The sequence below is a fragment of the Tursiops truncatus genome, chromosome 15 (genome assembly GCF_011762595.2).
Source record: "Tursiops truncatus isolate mTurTru1 chromosome 15, mTurTru1.mat.Y, whole genome shotgun sequence".
Classification (NCBI taxonomy): Eukaryota; Metazoa; Chordata; class Mammalia; order Artiodactyla; family Delphinidae; genus Tursiops; species Tursiops truncatus.
Window position 1 is genome coordinate 81676122 of NC_047048.1, and position 14369 is coordinate 81690490.

Sequence of the window (14369 nt, forward strand, 5' to 3'; positions counted from 1 at the left end):
AGCAAGAAAATAGCTGACTATGAACCGAAAGTGGGCTCTTACCTGGCACAGAATTTGCTGGTGATTTGATCTTGAATTTCCCAGGCTCCAGAACTGTGAGAAATAAATGTTGTTATTTAAGCCATCCAGTCTATATGGTATTTTGTTAAAGCAGCCTGAATGGGCTAAGACAATAAATTAAAAGATACATCGTGATAAAACTGCAGAATCCCAGAACAACAGGAAAAAACTTTTTATTTTTTATATTTTAAAAAAATTATTTATTTAATTAATTTATTTATTGGCTGCATTGGGTCTTCGTTGCTGCACGCGGGCTTTCTCTAGTTGTGGCGAGTGAGGGCTACTCTTAGTTGCGGTACACGGGCTTCTCATTGTCATGGCTTCTCTTGTTGCGGAGCATGGGCTCTCTAGGCGCTCAGGCTTCAGTAGTTGTGGCTCATGGGCTCTAGAGCACAGGCTCAGTAGTTGTGGCGCATGGGCTTAGTTGCTCCACGGCACGTGGAACCTTCCCAGACTGGGGCTTGAACCCGTGTCCCCTGCATTGGCAGGTGGATTCTTAACCACTGAGCCACCAGGGAAGCCCAAAACGGATTATTTTTGAAGGAATAATGAGGAGATTGTCATCTGAAACCTCAGCAGTAACAACGAAAGCTGGAAGTCAGTGGCGGCATCCTCACAGCCCTGAGAGAGAACAATTATCCCTCTAGTGAACCAGCCAAAATACCTTGCAAGAACAAGGGAAAAATAAAGTAATTTTCAGATGAACAAAAACCGATAGCATTTGCTGCAATGAACTCACTGAAATAGAGTTTAGAGGCTCTATTTCAGGTACGAGGAAAGTGATCCTGGTTGTAAGTTCTGAGACGCAAGAAGAAAAGATGAGTAAAGAAACTGGTAACTGTGTGGTTGAGTGTAAACCAACATTGACTATATAAACAATTTAGTAATGACTCACTGGTGAAAAAGGAAAAGATTAAAATATACTATAATTAAGGCATATAATTTATGGGATGGGTGATTAAAGTATGCCTAAGTGCTTTTATTTTCAGGGAGCAAAGTAAAGAGTGATCACTAAAACAACATAAATAGAGTGTATAAGAGGAAGAAGAGTGGAATGAGGAAAAAAAAAGCCCTAAAGAAGCAAAAAGGAAAGAAAAAACAGTCATGACAAATAGAAGGCGCAAAATAAGACTGTAGAAATAAATCCATATATATCATAAATATAATAAGTATAAATCGACCAAATGCTGTAGTTAAAAGACAAAGATTTTCTTTAAAAAACCCTTTTTCTTATGAAGAATTCCAAGCATACTGAAAAGTGGGAAAAATAGTACAAAGAATCCCCATATGCCTGCCATGTAGGGTCCGTGTTAGCTATTTGCTGTGTTTCATCTATATGTGAAAAGGAGAATATTAATACATATTTTATGTAGTAAACATTACATAACGAAGTAAAATTTAAATGTCAATAATGAGGTGAAGTGTTCACTTTTGAGGCCAAGCAGATATGGGATCTCAGTAACTTTTTTTTTTAAATTAATTATTTATTATTTTTGGCTGTCAGGTCTTTGTTGCTTGCGGCGAGCAGGGGCTACTCTTCATTGCAGTGCGTGGGCTTCTCATCGCAGTGGCTTCTCTTGTTGCAGAGCATGGTCTCTAGGCACACAGGATCAGTAGTTCTGGCTCGTGGGCTCTAGAGCACTGGCTCAGTAGCTGTGGCTCACCGGCTTAGTTGCTCTGTGGCATGTGGGATCTTCCCGGCCCAGGGCTCCAACCCGTGTACCCTGCATTGGCAGGCGGATTCTTTTTTTTTTTTTTCTCTCTTTTTTAGAGGTGGGGCGGGGGGATGAGGTCAGAGAAACTGGCAGAAACCAGGTCTCACAGAGCCTCAAGGCCATGGAAGGCTTTGGAATTTATTCTAAGTGAGATGAGTGACATTGGGGGTTTAAGCAGGGGCATGACACCATTGGACTTAGAGTTTTTTTTTTTAAAGGGAATTCCTTTATTTTTATTATTTATTTATTTATTTATTTATTTATGTATTTATGGCTGTGTTGGGTCTTCGTTTCTGTACGAGGGCTTTCTCTAGTTGTGGCAAGCGGGGGCCACTCTTCATCGCGGCGCGCGGGCCTCTCACTATTGCAGCCTGTCTTGTTGCGGAGCACAAGCTCCAGACACGCAGGCTCAGTAGTTGTGGCTCACGGGCCTAGCTGCTCTGCGGCATGTGGGATCTTCCTAGACCAGGGCTCGAACCCGTGTCCCCTGCATTGGCAGGCAGATTCTCAACCACTGCGCCACTAGGGAAGCCCGGTGGGCGAATTCTTAACCACTGTACCATCAGGGAAGTCCAGGGGTCTCAGTAATTTTTAATCATGTACTTTTTTTGTGCAGTTATTTATTCAAAGGCTGCCTCTCCTATGGGCTCTAGTGAGAGGGTGGGAACCAGTCAGTATTTCTGATCATTGTATTTCTAAATATTTGTTGCATTTAGTAGCACAGGATTCAGCACAGTGCTTGTTTACATAGTAAACATTTAATGTAGAGTAGCTTTTATTTATTATAATTGATGCTGTTGTTATCCAAAGCGTTCAGCAAAGTGGCACAAAATAAGCAAGCAATAATTGGTAGCTTACTAAATTTATATTTATTGTTTACCATACGTCATCGTGCCTAGCACATATCATTCACCCATAAACATCATGTTTATAATAAGAATAAATAGTACTTTCATTATTCAAAATCTCTAAGTGCCTGGCACCACATTAGCAGGGGAAAGTGGAAGTTCATTCTTATTAATTATTATTATTGAGTAAAGCACTTAACACAAAGCCTGGCCCCCACGGGCCCTGAAAAAATAATCTTCAGGGGGACGGTCCTCAATTCTGGGCGTCCCCCACCCGCCCCTCCCCCGGGCCTGCGCAACGCCCCACCCCCTGCCGTCCGGCAGCCCCGCCCCCGCGGCAAGCGCCGCGCCTGCGCATTGCCCGATAGGGGCTCGGCGCGCTCAGCTCTCCACCGCCCGAGCGCGCGCCGGGCCGTGGCGGCCGGCTTGCTGCGTGCGTGCGTGCGTCTCTGCGTGCGTGCGTGCGTGCCGTGCGCTCGCTGGGCACCGCGGCCTCGCCCTCGCCCTCCGCCCCTGCGCCTGCACCGCGTAGGCCGTCCCCCGGCGCGCACCCCTTAGGCGACCCCCGCCCGCGCCCCGGCTGGCCCCCCCATTCCAAATTTAAAGGGGGCGCAGCATTCACGCCTTCCGGCCCAGGTGACCTCTCAGGGGTCTCCCCGCCCGAGGTGTTCCGCCGCCGAGGAACATGGCGAAGGTGGAGCAGGTCCTGAGCCTCGAGCCGCAACACGAGCTCAAATTCCGAGGTAAGCCCGGAGGCCCGCCGCCCCGCGCCCCCGCTCCGGCCCGCGCTCCGGAGGGCCCGGCGGCGCGGTGGTGACGTCGGCCCCCCGGCCGCGGCGCCCGCCCGCGCTTCCCGGGCCCCGAGGGCCGGGCGTCCGGCGCGGGAGTCCAGGGCCTGCTCCTCCGCAGCCTCCCGCGCCTCGCCCTCAGGACAGTCGCCTCGTTGCCGCTGTGGCCGTTCCTGTCCCGAATGCGGCCTCCTCACTGAGTGTGGGCCCCGGCGGCCGCCTGTGCCGAGAAGGCTCAGGTCCTGGGTCAGAGGTCGCCTCTCGCTGGCCGGCCACCCCGCCGTGGACCCCTGCGGCCGTCCCCTGTCGCGAACTGCTCGTGGCAGCTCGGCACTTACCACTCCCTGAAAGGACCACTTTACGCACTTGTGTACCATGTCTGTATGTTAGGAGGGAAGCTCCATGAGGACAGGACTTTGTCACGTCTCTGCTTTACGCCCCGCATGCCTTAGGAGCCTAATAAGTACCTGTTGAGCAAATGAACGAAAGGGACGTCCGCAGAAGTTCCCGCGGGGTGCGTGGCCCAGCTTTCCTTCTCCTGCCTTTCTCGTGCCCGTTGCTCGTGTCTCTGCAGCCGTGCGGGGCTGTCAGGACGGCGAGATCTTTTTTGTCCCCGGAGGCGCCTGGGACTGGAGCCCGAGGAAGCCCAGGGGGCCACATGCGTTTGTGGTGAGCCAGAGCCCCTTGAAATGTGTACCTTTATTTTTAATCTTTTTCCCCTACCTTCTCCAGCAAAATATTAGAGCCGGGGGATTTCTTCTGACTTGGTCATTCCTTCTTTCCAAAGGGACTGAGTAACTGTGTAGCAGACGTTGCTTGGCCCTTGAGAGATATGAATGGACCAGACAGACAGGACCTCTGCTCTCATGAAGCTTACCTTGTAGGGAGGGGCGACAAGCCAGCACATGAGAGTGTTTCAGGTAGTGGTAAGTGCTGTGAAGGAAGTAAGACAGGCTGGCATGATGAGAGTATGCTTGCATTGGACGGCCAGGTCACCGCTGTGTCGCCAGCACTTGGCCTAGGGTAGCTGCTCGATAGATGTTTGTGGCATTGGAATGCCTGCTGGCCACAAGGCACCCCACTTTAAATGTACCGGCAGGAGGTAGTGTCCGGTAACTGACCCAAAGTTACTCAGTTGGCAGATGGCACACTTGAACCCAGATTTCAGAGTTCACACTTGAACGGTCATGCTATCCGACCCCTGGGAAATACTCCAGTGCTGTGGCTGTCACTCAGCCTCCCAGGTGAACAGTCTCCAGATTGTCACATTTGGAAGTGACTCCAAATGTACAAACAACTGAAGGCTTTCCAGTTAAAACAAACAAACACCCCAAAAACCTAACGTGGATTATAATTCCACAACCGTGCTATAGCTTATGTGATGTTCTCATCACCCGCCGGAGAAAGGAATCCAGGTAACTCAATTGAACATGGAGGGTGATGGTTTCCACTTGAGTTGTCTGAAGTTCTCAACCCTGGAAGCGTGGCTTAGCTACTCCGGGGAATTGGCGCGTTCATTCATTTAGTCCACAGACATTTCAGTGCCTGCTCCATGTGTCAGGTACCAGGAGAAGATGAGGCACATCACATGTAGGCCCCTGCTGTCCCTCAACCCCCCACCCCAGAACTTAGGTGTAGGGAAGAGAGCAGATGACAGAATCAGCCAGAGCAGTGCAGTGATACAAGGTAGTCCAGAGTACTCTTGAGAGCACTGAGGAGGTCAGCTCCGGAAGGAGGTGTCATTTGAGCAGAGTTTAAAGGTCGAATGGAAGCAGGTGAAAAGGAGAAATGGTTGGGGAGCCTGTCGGGTGGAGGAAATTGCATGTACAGAGGCACGAAGACTGAGATGATTGGGCTCCTTTGGGATGCCAGTAGTGTTTCGGAATGACAGTGACAGAGCATTTGTTGGGGTCACGAGGCAAAGGAGGAGATGAGGCTGTCTAGTAGACAGGAGCCAGTTCGTCTAAGGCCTCCGTGCACAGGCACAGCCAGTGTCCAAGTTCATATTGTGTTGTGTCTCCTCGGCTAGTTCTTCCTTGATTGATCCCCTGCAACCTTAACCCCACCCCTAGTACATACACTCCTCTAATGTGATGTCATAGAAAGAGGCACTAATTGGAGAAAATTAAAGTTTTTGTCCCAGTTCTTTTGCTTAGTGATGTTTGACCTTGGGCTGGCCGCTTTGCTCCCCGAAGCCTGGGATTACTCTTTACTCCGTGGGAATGGCGCTCATATCTCCCTTGCCTCGTGCAGAAGGTTTTGTTGGTGTTGTGGCTGTTCAGCTGCTTTGCAGATGTGCAGCATTATGCAGAGATAGGTTGTATTTACGCTACTGGCTTCATCATTTCAGCTTCTCTGCCTGAAAGGTACGGCAAAGAAGAGTGATCTGTCTCTGGCCCAGGGTTGGCCAAAGTAATGATGGCCAAAGTCACTGGATATTTTTGCTAGGGAAGTGATCCAGGAAAGTTACGGTGTCAGATTGTTGAAGGCTGTTGGCTTGTGGCTTCAGAAGAGGCATCTGCAGGCATATGTATGGAAACCACCTTATGATTTGTTTGTTGGTTAGTGTTAAACTGAGGACTAAGATTGTGAAATCAGAAGAGGCTCAGTACCCTGTTTTGCTGTATAGACAGCATTCGTTTCAGGATGCGAACTGGCACATTTCACTGGTGTCTTCCAGATGGCTTGGGGTGATGATGCTGACTTCATACGGTTCACTTAGATGAATCAAACTCGTAAGCTAACTTTGCGTAAGAAGATAATAATTAAAATGCTTGTCATCCAGAGGAAAAAAATTAGTCATCTTTTAAGTGCAGCCTAAAATGATATGGGGTTGTATATGTTGGATATATTTTCGTCTTGGGCATTTTGTGTGATTCTTTTGAAGTTAAGCATGTTGCAGAAGAAAAGAGGACACAGAGTTACAGGACCTCGTTCAGTCTTACTTTTTTTTTTTTTTCCGGTACGCGGGCCTCCCACTGTTGTGGCCTCTCCCGTTGCGGAGCACAGGCTCCGGACGCGCAGGCTCAGCGACCATGGCTCACGGGCCCAGCCGCTCCGCGGCATGTGGGATCTTCCCGGACCGGGGCACAAACCCGCGTCCCCTGCATCGGCAGGCGGACTCTCAACCACTGCGCCACCAGGGAAGCCCTCGTTCAGTCTTATAGAAAGTGCCCCGCTGCACTGTGTTAAGTGTCAAAAGGAGAAGGATTCCTGGCCTCCTGAAAGAAGCATGACGCTGTGACATTTGCCTTGGTGACACAGTAGGATCTGTTTGGATTGGGGACACCTTTCTGAACGAGTTAAGCGCTTCTAGAACCTGTGAGGTGTGTGCTTTGCATCGTTGCTCTTTCTGTTGCTCTTACCTCTTCCGAGGCCAGATCATTTTCTTTTTCACTCTGAGGTCCCACTTGTTGCCCAGCTCAATGAGAACTTTTTCAATGAGTCACTTCAGGGCATTTTGTATCTCTTTTCTTTTCTCCTCCTCTCCCCCTTCCATTGATTCCATCCATGGTGAGCAGTATGTCTTGTATTTTCTTGGTCATTGCCCAGGACTCTTAATCCTTCTTCACATTCTAGCATTCTCCCGCATCTCGTGATACTGTCACCTGAGAATGGTCAGTTAACCGTCCTCATGAGCTGATTAGTTAAGATTTAAACCTGCTGTGGACCCATTACTTTTGCTTTATTGTGTGACTAAACCAGTGGCCTTCTAGAAGTCTCAGGTAGTCCTGCTGTTGGTCAGTGTGGGTCACAGGTGGGGTAGCGCCACTGGATTGGTGTGGTTGATCACCACTTTGGGGTGGAAATAGGAACTTGGGTAGATAGGTCAGGGACAGTCTCTTTTGTATAAGGAAAGCGTGCTTAGAATCATTAGTTCACCCTCTTAAGTTAACGTGTAGTTTAGTATTTAGGAAGCTAAAAAATATAACACCTTGTAGATATAGTCTGTTCAATGCAGTAATTATCTTTCAGATGCTAATTACAGCATTAATTCTCTAGTTTTAGCATAGCACTGATTTCCTTAACATTTCATGATCACATAGAGCGGACTGTGTTTTACAGCACAACAAAATGTCAGCAGTGTGCTTAAGATTCTTTATGGTAGTGGTTTAAATCCATCCTGAATAGATCATCTTCATTTATTTAATTATTAACCAGCTTGCTTATAAGAAGCAAGTGGCACTAAACTTACCAACCTTTAGTCAAACTTAAATCTTCATAGATTGTGAAGTAGAAGTTAACTTACTTCTACCCACTTATTTACTTCTCTTCTTCACAATTAACTCCTTAAGGAAGAAATGGATAGTTCTCGGCTATGTGCTTACATGGTGATAGTTCCTTGTGTGTGGTTGTAACATGAACACAGTTTTCTTCATGATAAACCTGGTAGCTTTGCATCCAAGTGTGGATTTATTAAAATAATTCGTCTGAATTGATGCTTATTAAAGAGGTGAACTCTTAAACATTACTAACACTGTCTTTTATTTATTAAAATTCTATAGCATCTTTCCTTCCAGTGCTGAAGGCAAAATACTGAGAACTTTGACCCTGTCATATTACCACTAAGTTGCTGAAAATGAGGGGAGGAATCAGGGAGTAAACTACACTGGTTCTACTCATATACTACCCTTAGGCTTGATTTTTAGAACCTGAAACTTGAACTTTTACATAAGGAATTATCTCCAAGATTGCTTCATATATCTCCCACTTGTATCTGAAAAATTTGCCGTCTGAAGGATGACCATGGTCTGGAACAAATGAGCATAGCTTTCAGCAAGATGACAAGAAAGACCAACACAAAGAGCGCTGAGTTCCATTAGTCAAGACAGGGTTGCCATTGAGTGTCTTTAATAAAATAAAATAAAAGCCTTCTGAGCAGTTATTTTGCACTGGGGATTGTGTTAAAAACAAAGTTGCATTATGGCTTCCAGGCTTGCCTCCTCCTTTTCTATCATTCTAGGCCCCCCTCTCTAGGCTGTCATCAGCGTAGCATATCCAGGATTGCTTTGGCCCTTGTTCGGTGGATGTGCACATTCTTTGAAGTTTTTACCTGACAGACCTAGGCTGCTAGCTTTACAAAAACAACAGTTGTTTAAACAGCTTCATTATGGGAACAAAATTACTGAACTTGACAATCATTTTAAGACGATTTTTAAAAATGCCAGTGTGGCAAAATAGTATCTCTAGAATATCTGTTTTTCAAAATGTTAAATATGCTGTTTTAACAAAAGCTGTTGATGTCTAGAAACCATGCCTTAATGTGCTTTTGGATTTTCCCCCGTGCATGGAAAAAACATCGTTGAGAAAATGCCACAGTCCCAAGGGAAGAATCTTGAAGTGCTTTCATTTAATAATTTAGCATTAATGGCACAAAACGGTAAAGGTGCAGAAATACCTTCCGAGAGTTTTCCTTCATCCTTTCAGAGGGGTTATTATCAGTTTTTGACTAGCAGGTTACTATTTCTTTTCATCTGTGTCAAGTGTTGTCTTCTTTTCTTTTCATCTGTGTCTTCTTTTCTTTTCATCTTCTTTTCATCATCTTCTTTTCATCTGTGTCTTCTTTTCTTTTCATCTGTGTCTTCTTTTCTTTTCATCTTCTTTCTTTTCATCTGTGTCAAGTAGTGTCTTCTATCAGGCTTTTGGCTGTGTTTGTGTGTGCACGCCCATGTGGGCACCTAAAGTGTTGCTGGTGTGCACACATTCTCACAGGTACCCATGATGTGTTTGAGTTAGTATCCAGTTGGCATTTCAGTAGGGTCTTACAACCTTAGCCTATTTGGGAGGGGTGTTAGGGAAATAGATATTTGCGGGGAGAAAGAGATGGAGACTTTTGTCTTTTGGCTTGTACTTGAAGACAATGTTATGGCCCCCTGGACCGTTTACCTAGATTTGAATTGCTTGCGATGTGGCTTGTAACCTTTATGACTCTAAGTTCCTTGGGCTGTCTTTAAAGGCTGGAGGGTGCTCAAAGACTGGAGAGGAACAGAACCCCGCACCAAGGGAGCTGGGAGCAGAGGGCATATTTGTAAGGGGCTAAGTGGTAGAGGTCCACCACTTAGTAGACCCCGCAGTAGGGTGGGAGTTAAAAGCAGTGGCCGTAGTGGAGCTGACATTCGTTTTGCAACATGAGAGGAAAGAAAAGGTGAGGGAAGAATGAACGTTTCTAGAAGAGAAATGCTTAATTTCCAGAAGGTAGACCACAAAGTCGAGGGACTGTGGTAGATGCTTTATGTTCTTCATCTTACTATTTAATCTGCAGCACAGTCCTGTGGTGGAGTTACTCGGTGGTTAGGGAGCCTGCTCCTGGAGGAGGCCACTGTGGCACACAGTGGTGCAAGGAGTCAACACAGGTTTGTCTGGCGTCAAAGCCCTTTTCTTTCACATCGACTCTAGAATGAACTCATAAAGGGTTTCATTTTGGAGGGAGGGAGGCAGAGAATTTTTAACCATTAAGGAAGTGTTAGGAGCTGTCAGGATAATTTCTTAAGAACATTAATTAATTAAGAATTATTATTTGTGGAATTTTTAGGAGGGATTTCTCAGCATACTTTTTAAAAAGTTCATGCTGGTGACTCCAAAGCATTCTTTGATTCACCTTGTGAATATTCAGTTCTTATAGCAGGTATCATTGGTGTGTCATGATTCTGTATATTTAGAACACATTTAACTTTCGAGTAATTTGCACATCTGCTCTGGAGTCTTCGGAAGGTAGGGTGAAACTTATAGGTAGAGATTTTCACAGGTTTGCACATTTGTAAAGTGGGAATTTAGAGTTCAAAAGGGTGCTTATTAAGATACGAAGGTCTGAAATAAGTGACCTTCATAGGTGCTACCTTAAACCTCACAGGTGGGGCTACAAAGGCAGAGAAACAAATAAGTGTGAATTAACATATAACTAGAGATTTCTCGAATGTTGAAAGAGAAAAACTCAAGGTGACTATCAGAAAGTGCTGTTTTATTCTGTAGGAGGTATACTCTGGGAAGTCGTCATCCCCCAGATGATGACGGCCATGCATGTGAACCAGATTGGAGAGGCTTTGGAGACATGCATGGGTATGATGATTGTCCGATTGAGAGCATTTGGGGTTTCTTCCTTTTCCACAGCTCATCCTTTGAGGTTTACTTCATGAACAGATGACCCCCCTCTTGTCTGACGGAGCATAGCGTAACTGTGACTCCGGGTTGGTTTGGTCACCGCATCCTGAAAGCTTCCTGTGGGCCAGGCACCGGAGTGGGGACTGGAGAGGAGTCCCGGTCCTTAGAGTTTCCAGCCTCCAGGTGGTGGGAGGATGGAGGAGAATGTGGAAACGGGACACTTACGGGCTGTCCCTCACTGGGAGCTTAGAAAAAACTGTTAATTCAGCTTTGGGGTTTGAACCTTACAGGAAAGGTGGGATTTGAGATCTGTGACTTGTGCTAGGCATTTTTCTGTAAGTGCTCATTTATTCTTAAAACAGGTCTAGGAAGTAGATGGTTACCATCCTCAGGTTCATGACCTGAATTAGAGGTAGAACTGGGATTTGAACCAAGATCTGTCTGACCGCAAAGCCCATGTTGTTTATCATTACATTGGCTGTATTGCTCCCCTTAAAAAGTGAGTGGGAGTGTGGCTCACTAGGAAGGCCCGGGATTTTCTTATTTATTATGTTGTTAGGAAGATGAAAGGAGGACTGGAAATAGGACAGTGGGAATTGAGAAGAAGGAGTGAAAGAGAAACGAGATATAAAAAGGAAGGAAAGGTGCTTAGTTGTCATTGTGATCTAGTAATGGCTTCTTTGTCACTGCTTCCACGCAGTGCAGAGTTGTTCTGGAACGCTAAAGCGACTGATTAAAAAAATCTTTGTACTAATTCTGTTTTCCCCTAAGAACTTTTGTTCTAACTTGATCACTTCTGATTGTGTCATTCATGTATGAATGTTGAAAATTATGTGCTAATGTTATCACCACATCTTTCCTTCTGCCACCCACTCCCCACTCCAAGGCCTTTATTACCTCAGTGTCTGTCATCACAAACAGTGCAGGTCGATTGGGTCCTATTTTGCCTTTTAATTACATCACTCAGCAACATTTACAGTGTAGTAGCAAAAAGGGAAGGAAAGGAATGGTACCTAGGTCAGTTTTCTCTTTCTCTCCATTCTCGGAGCACCCTCCAGCCTTGAGAGAACCCAAGGAACTAAGTGTTCCAAGCCACATCACAAGCAGTTCATATCTAGGTAAACAGCCAGTAGTATCATCATCTCTATTTTAAAAATCAGAGAAACTGGGCCCAGCACTTGGTGGAATGCATAATTTGCACCTCGGGCTTTCAAGCCTCTAGAGCTCGTGTGCTTTGTATTACAAAGGGAGGCTTCTGTTCTTACTCTTGCTGTCACTTAGACACTCAGCTCACCTCCCCACCCAGCTTTGATTTCCTCTTCTGTTGGATGAGGAAGCTTGAACTCAATGCCACTTTGTGTTCCTTCCAGCTCTAGTCTTGAAAACATGTGATGAAAATTTATTTTCGCTGAAGAAGAAAGATGGAAAGCCCATGAGGGCAGAAAGTGGAGTTTGTGTTTCTCTTAGAACCTACCATTGCTTTGCACTAGTGGGCTCTCAGATTTTTAGTTAATGAGCCTTCTTGTTCCTGTTGCAAAGCTCACTATATCCTAGTAACCTTTCTTGAGTATTCTTGGATATTCTTATCCAGTTCCAGTGTTTTCTGCATCACCTCAAACTGTACAAATTGTGTATCACTGCATGTTTTGTTTTTTTTATCTTTTTTTTTTTTTTTTTTTGCGGTACACGGGCCTCTCATTGTTGTGGCCTCTCCCGTTGCGGAGCACGGGCTCCGGACGCGCAGGCTCAGCGGCCATGGCTCACGGGCCCAGCCGCTCCGCGGCATGTGGGATCTTCCCGGACCGGGGCACGAACCCGCGTCCCCTGCATCGGCAGGCGGACTCTCAACCACTGCGCCACCAGGGAAGCCCTGCATGTTTTGTTTATGTTATCCTCTCCCTGTGCTTTATTTACTGATTGCTTTGTCTTCCATGCTATAGAATGCAAGCTCCTATAGGTTTTGTTTCTTTTGTTTTCCCCAGTGGTAACTGATAGAATATATTCTTTTCTTCTGCTAGTAACCCCAAAGAAGTTGGACTTGGTCATCTTTTCAGTGTGTGGTTTGACCATTTGAAATAGAAGCATATACACAAGAATAAAAAGAGGGATTTGCTGAAAAACCAAAGGTTTGTCCTTGTGGAGACTTATTTGGATTCTCATTCTGTTGGTTGAATTGATTTGTTGGCGTATAAGTGTGTCCTGATGGACTGCTCTGAAGATCTAAATCCGTGCTTTTTGACCTTTTCGAAGTCAGACACTGCTTTACTAATTGGATGAAGAAAAGCCATGAATCACTCCTTGGAGAATCTGCAGATACACTCCTCATTCAAAACTTCTCATGTAATTTGGGGACAGGAGGACCACAGTTTACTGTGGGTGCCTAGTTGACCTCTGGTTCAGAGAGTGGCAGAGGGGGAAGAAACATGAGAGGTCATCTGGTGAAGTCCAGAGAAAACTTGGTCAGTTTATTTGGGTCTCTTTATTTTATTCTTTCAAAAAATTTTTAAATGGATGCCTTCGTTGCCTTTGCCCTTCCTAGTAAGGTTGTTTCTTTTTTTTTCTCTACATGCCTGACTTTGAGCACAGTGCTTTGGCAGTTAGTCCTCTTCAGTAAATGTGTGAGTGTTGTCCTGTCTACCTTTAAAAAAGAGTAACTGCTTTCTCAGTCTCGTTTGCTCTCCCTAGCTATTCCCTTCTGGAAGTAGCTTATCCTAGCAAGCCTCTGCAAATAGTCTTAATCACCATTCTCTCACCACCCATTCACTCCTAAAGTCATTGCCTGGGAACCTTATTGCTTCATTACTGCATCTGTTGTTGTATTTTTATTCTTTATCACCTGTGTACCCTCTGTAGCATTTGACACCTGTTGCCATTGTGCTACTTGACACTCTTCCCTTCACCTTCTTTTTTTTTTTTTTGTTGTACGTGGGCCTCGCACTGCCGTGGCCTCTCCCGTTGCGGAGCACAGGCTCCGGACGCGCAGGCCTAGCGGCCATGGTTCACGGGCCCAGCTGCTCCACGGCATGTGGGATCTTCCCGGACCGGGGCGTGAACCCGCGTCCCCCGCATTGGCAGGCGGACTCCCAACCACTGCGCCACCAGGGCAGCCCTGGAGACTCTTACTCATTAGCTCTGGATGGGTCTTTTCAGGCTTCTGGGCAGGGGCTAGCTTGAGAGCCTAGTGCAGCACCTGGGCTGTGCAGTCGTCAGCTACTTACTGGATGCCTGCAGTGTGCTAAATACTGTCCCGGGTACTTGAGACGCCAGACGAAAAAACTGACAAAACCTCCTAGTGGGGAAGATGGGCAGTATATAAAAGGATGGGAAAGACGTGTAATATGGTATCAGATAATGGTAGGTGCTGAATGGGGAGTGGGGGTGGACGCAGGATAAAGGGGTTTGGTTGGGAGTGGGTTCTGTTTTAAAGAGGGTAACTGGGGAAGGCTGAGTTTCCGAGAAGGTGATGTTTGAACTGAGACCTGTGTAAAATGAGCGTGCAAGCTGGGGGAAGAGCATTAGAGAGAGAGGGGACGGCAAGTGCACGGCCCTCGGATGGTGATGGGCTTGGTGTGTTCAAGGAGCAGCACAGTCTTGAACGATGGAGTGGTGCAGTAGGAGATGGGCTCAGGGAGGAAGGAGGAGCTCTTGGTAGACAGGCCACGGGAAGGACTTTGGATTTTGTTGTGATGTGGGAAGGCATGGAGGATTCTGACCAGGAGTCTTTTTAAAAGACCATGGTCGGTGTGGGGAAAGTAGGCTGTGGGAGATGTGTGGAAGCCATGAGGCTGCTACAGTTACCCCTAACTCGTCCACCCATCCGTCATCCATACAGTTATCCATCATCCATCTACCCATCCATC

The 14369-nt window shown here is 46.3% G+C and overlaps 1 protein-coding gene across 2 annotated transcripts in view; it reads left to right on the plus strand.

The window, feature by feature from the left end:
• Positions 1–3073: 3073 nt before the first annotated feature.
• The window catches only part of VAPB (VAMP associated protein B and C), a 45530-nt gene continuing 34234 nt past the window's right edge, over positions 3074–14369 (plus strand). Inside the window, exon 1 of one of the 2 annotated variants that reach the window (XM_019943984.3) lies at positions 3074–3366. In XM_019943984.3, coding sequence (XP_019799543.1) covers positions 3309–3366 — 58 coding nt within the window. In that variant the 5' untranslated portion in view covers positions 3074–3308. The remainder of the gene's footprint in view (positions 3367–14369) is intronic. The other variant, XM_004319658.3, reaches the window with a different exon arrangement.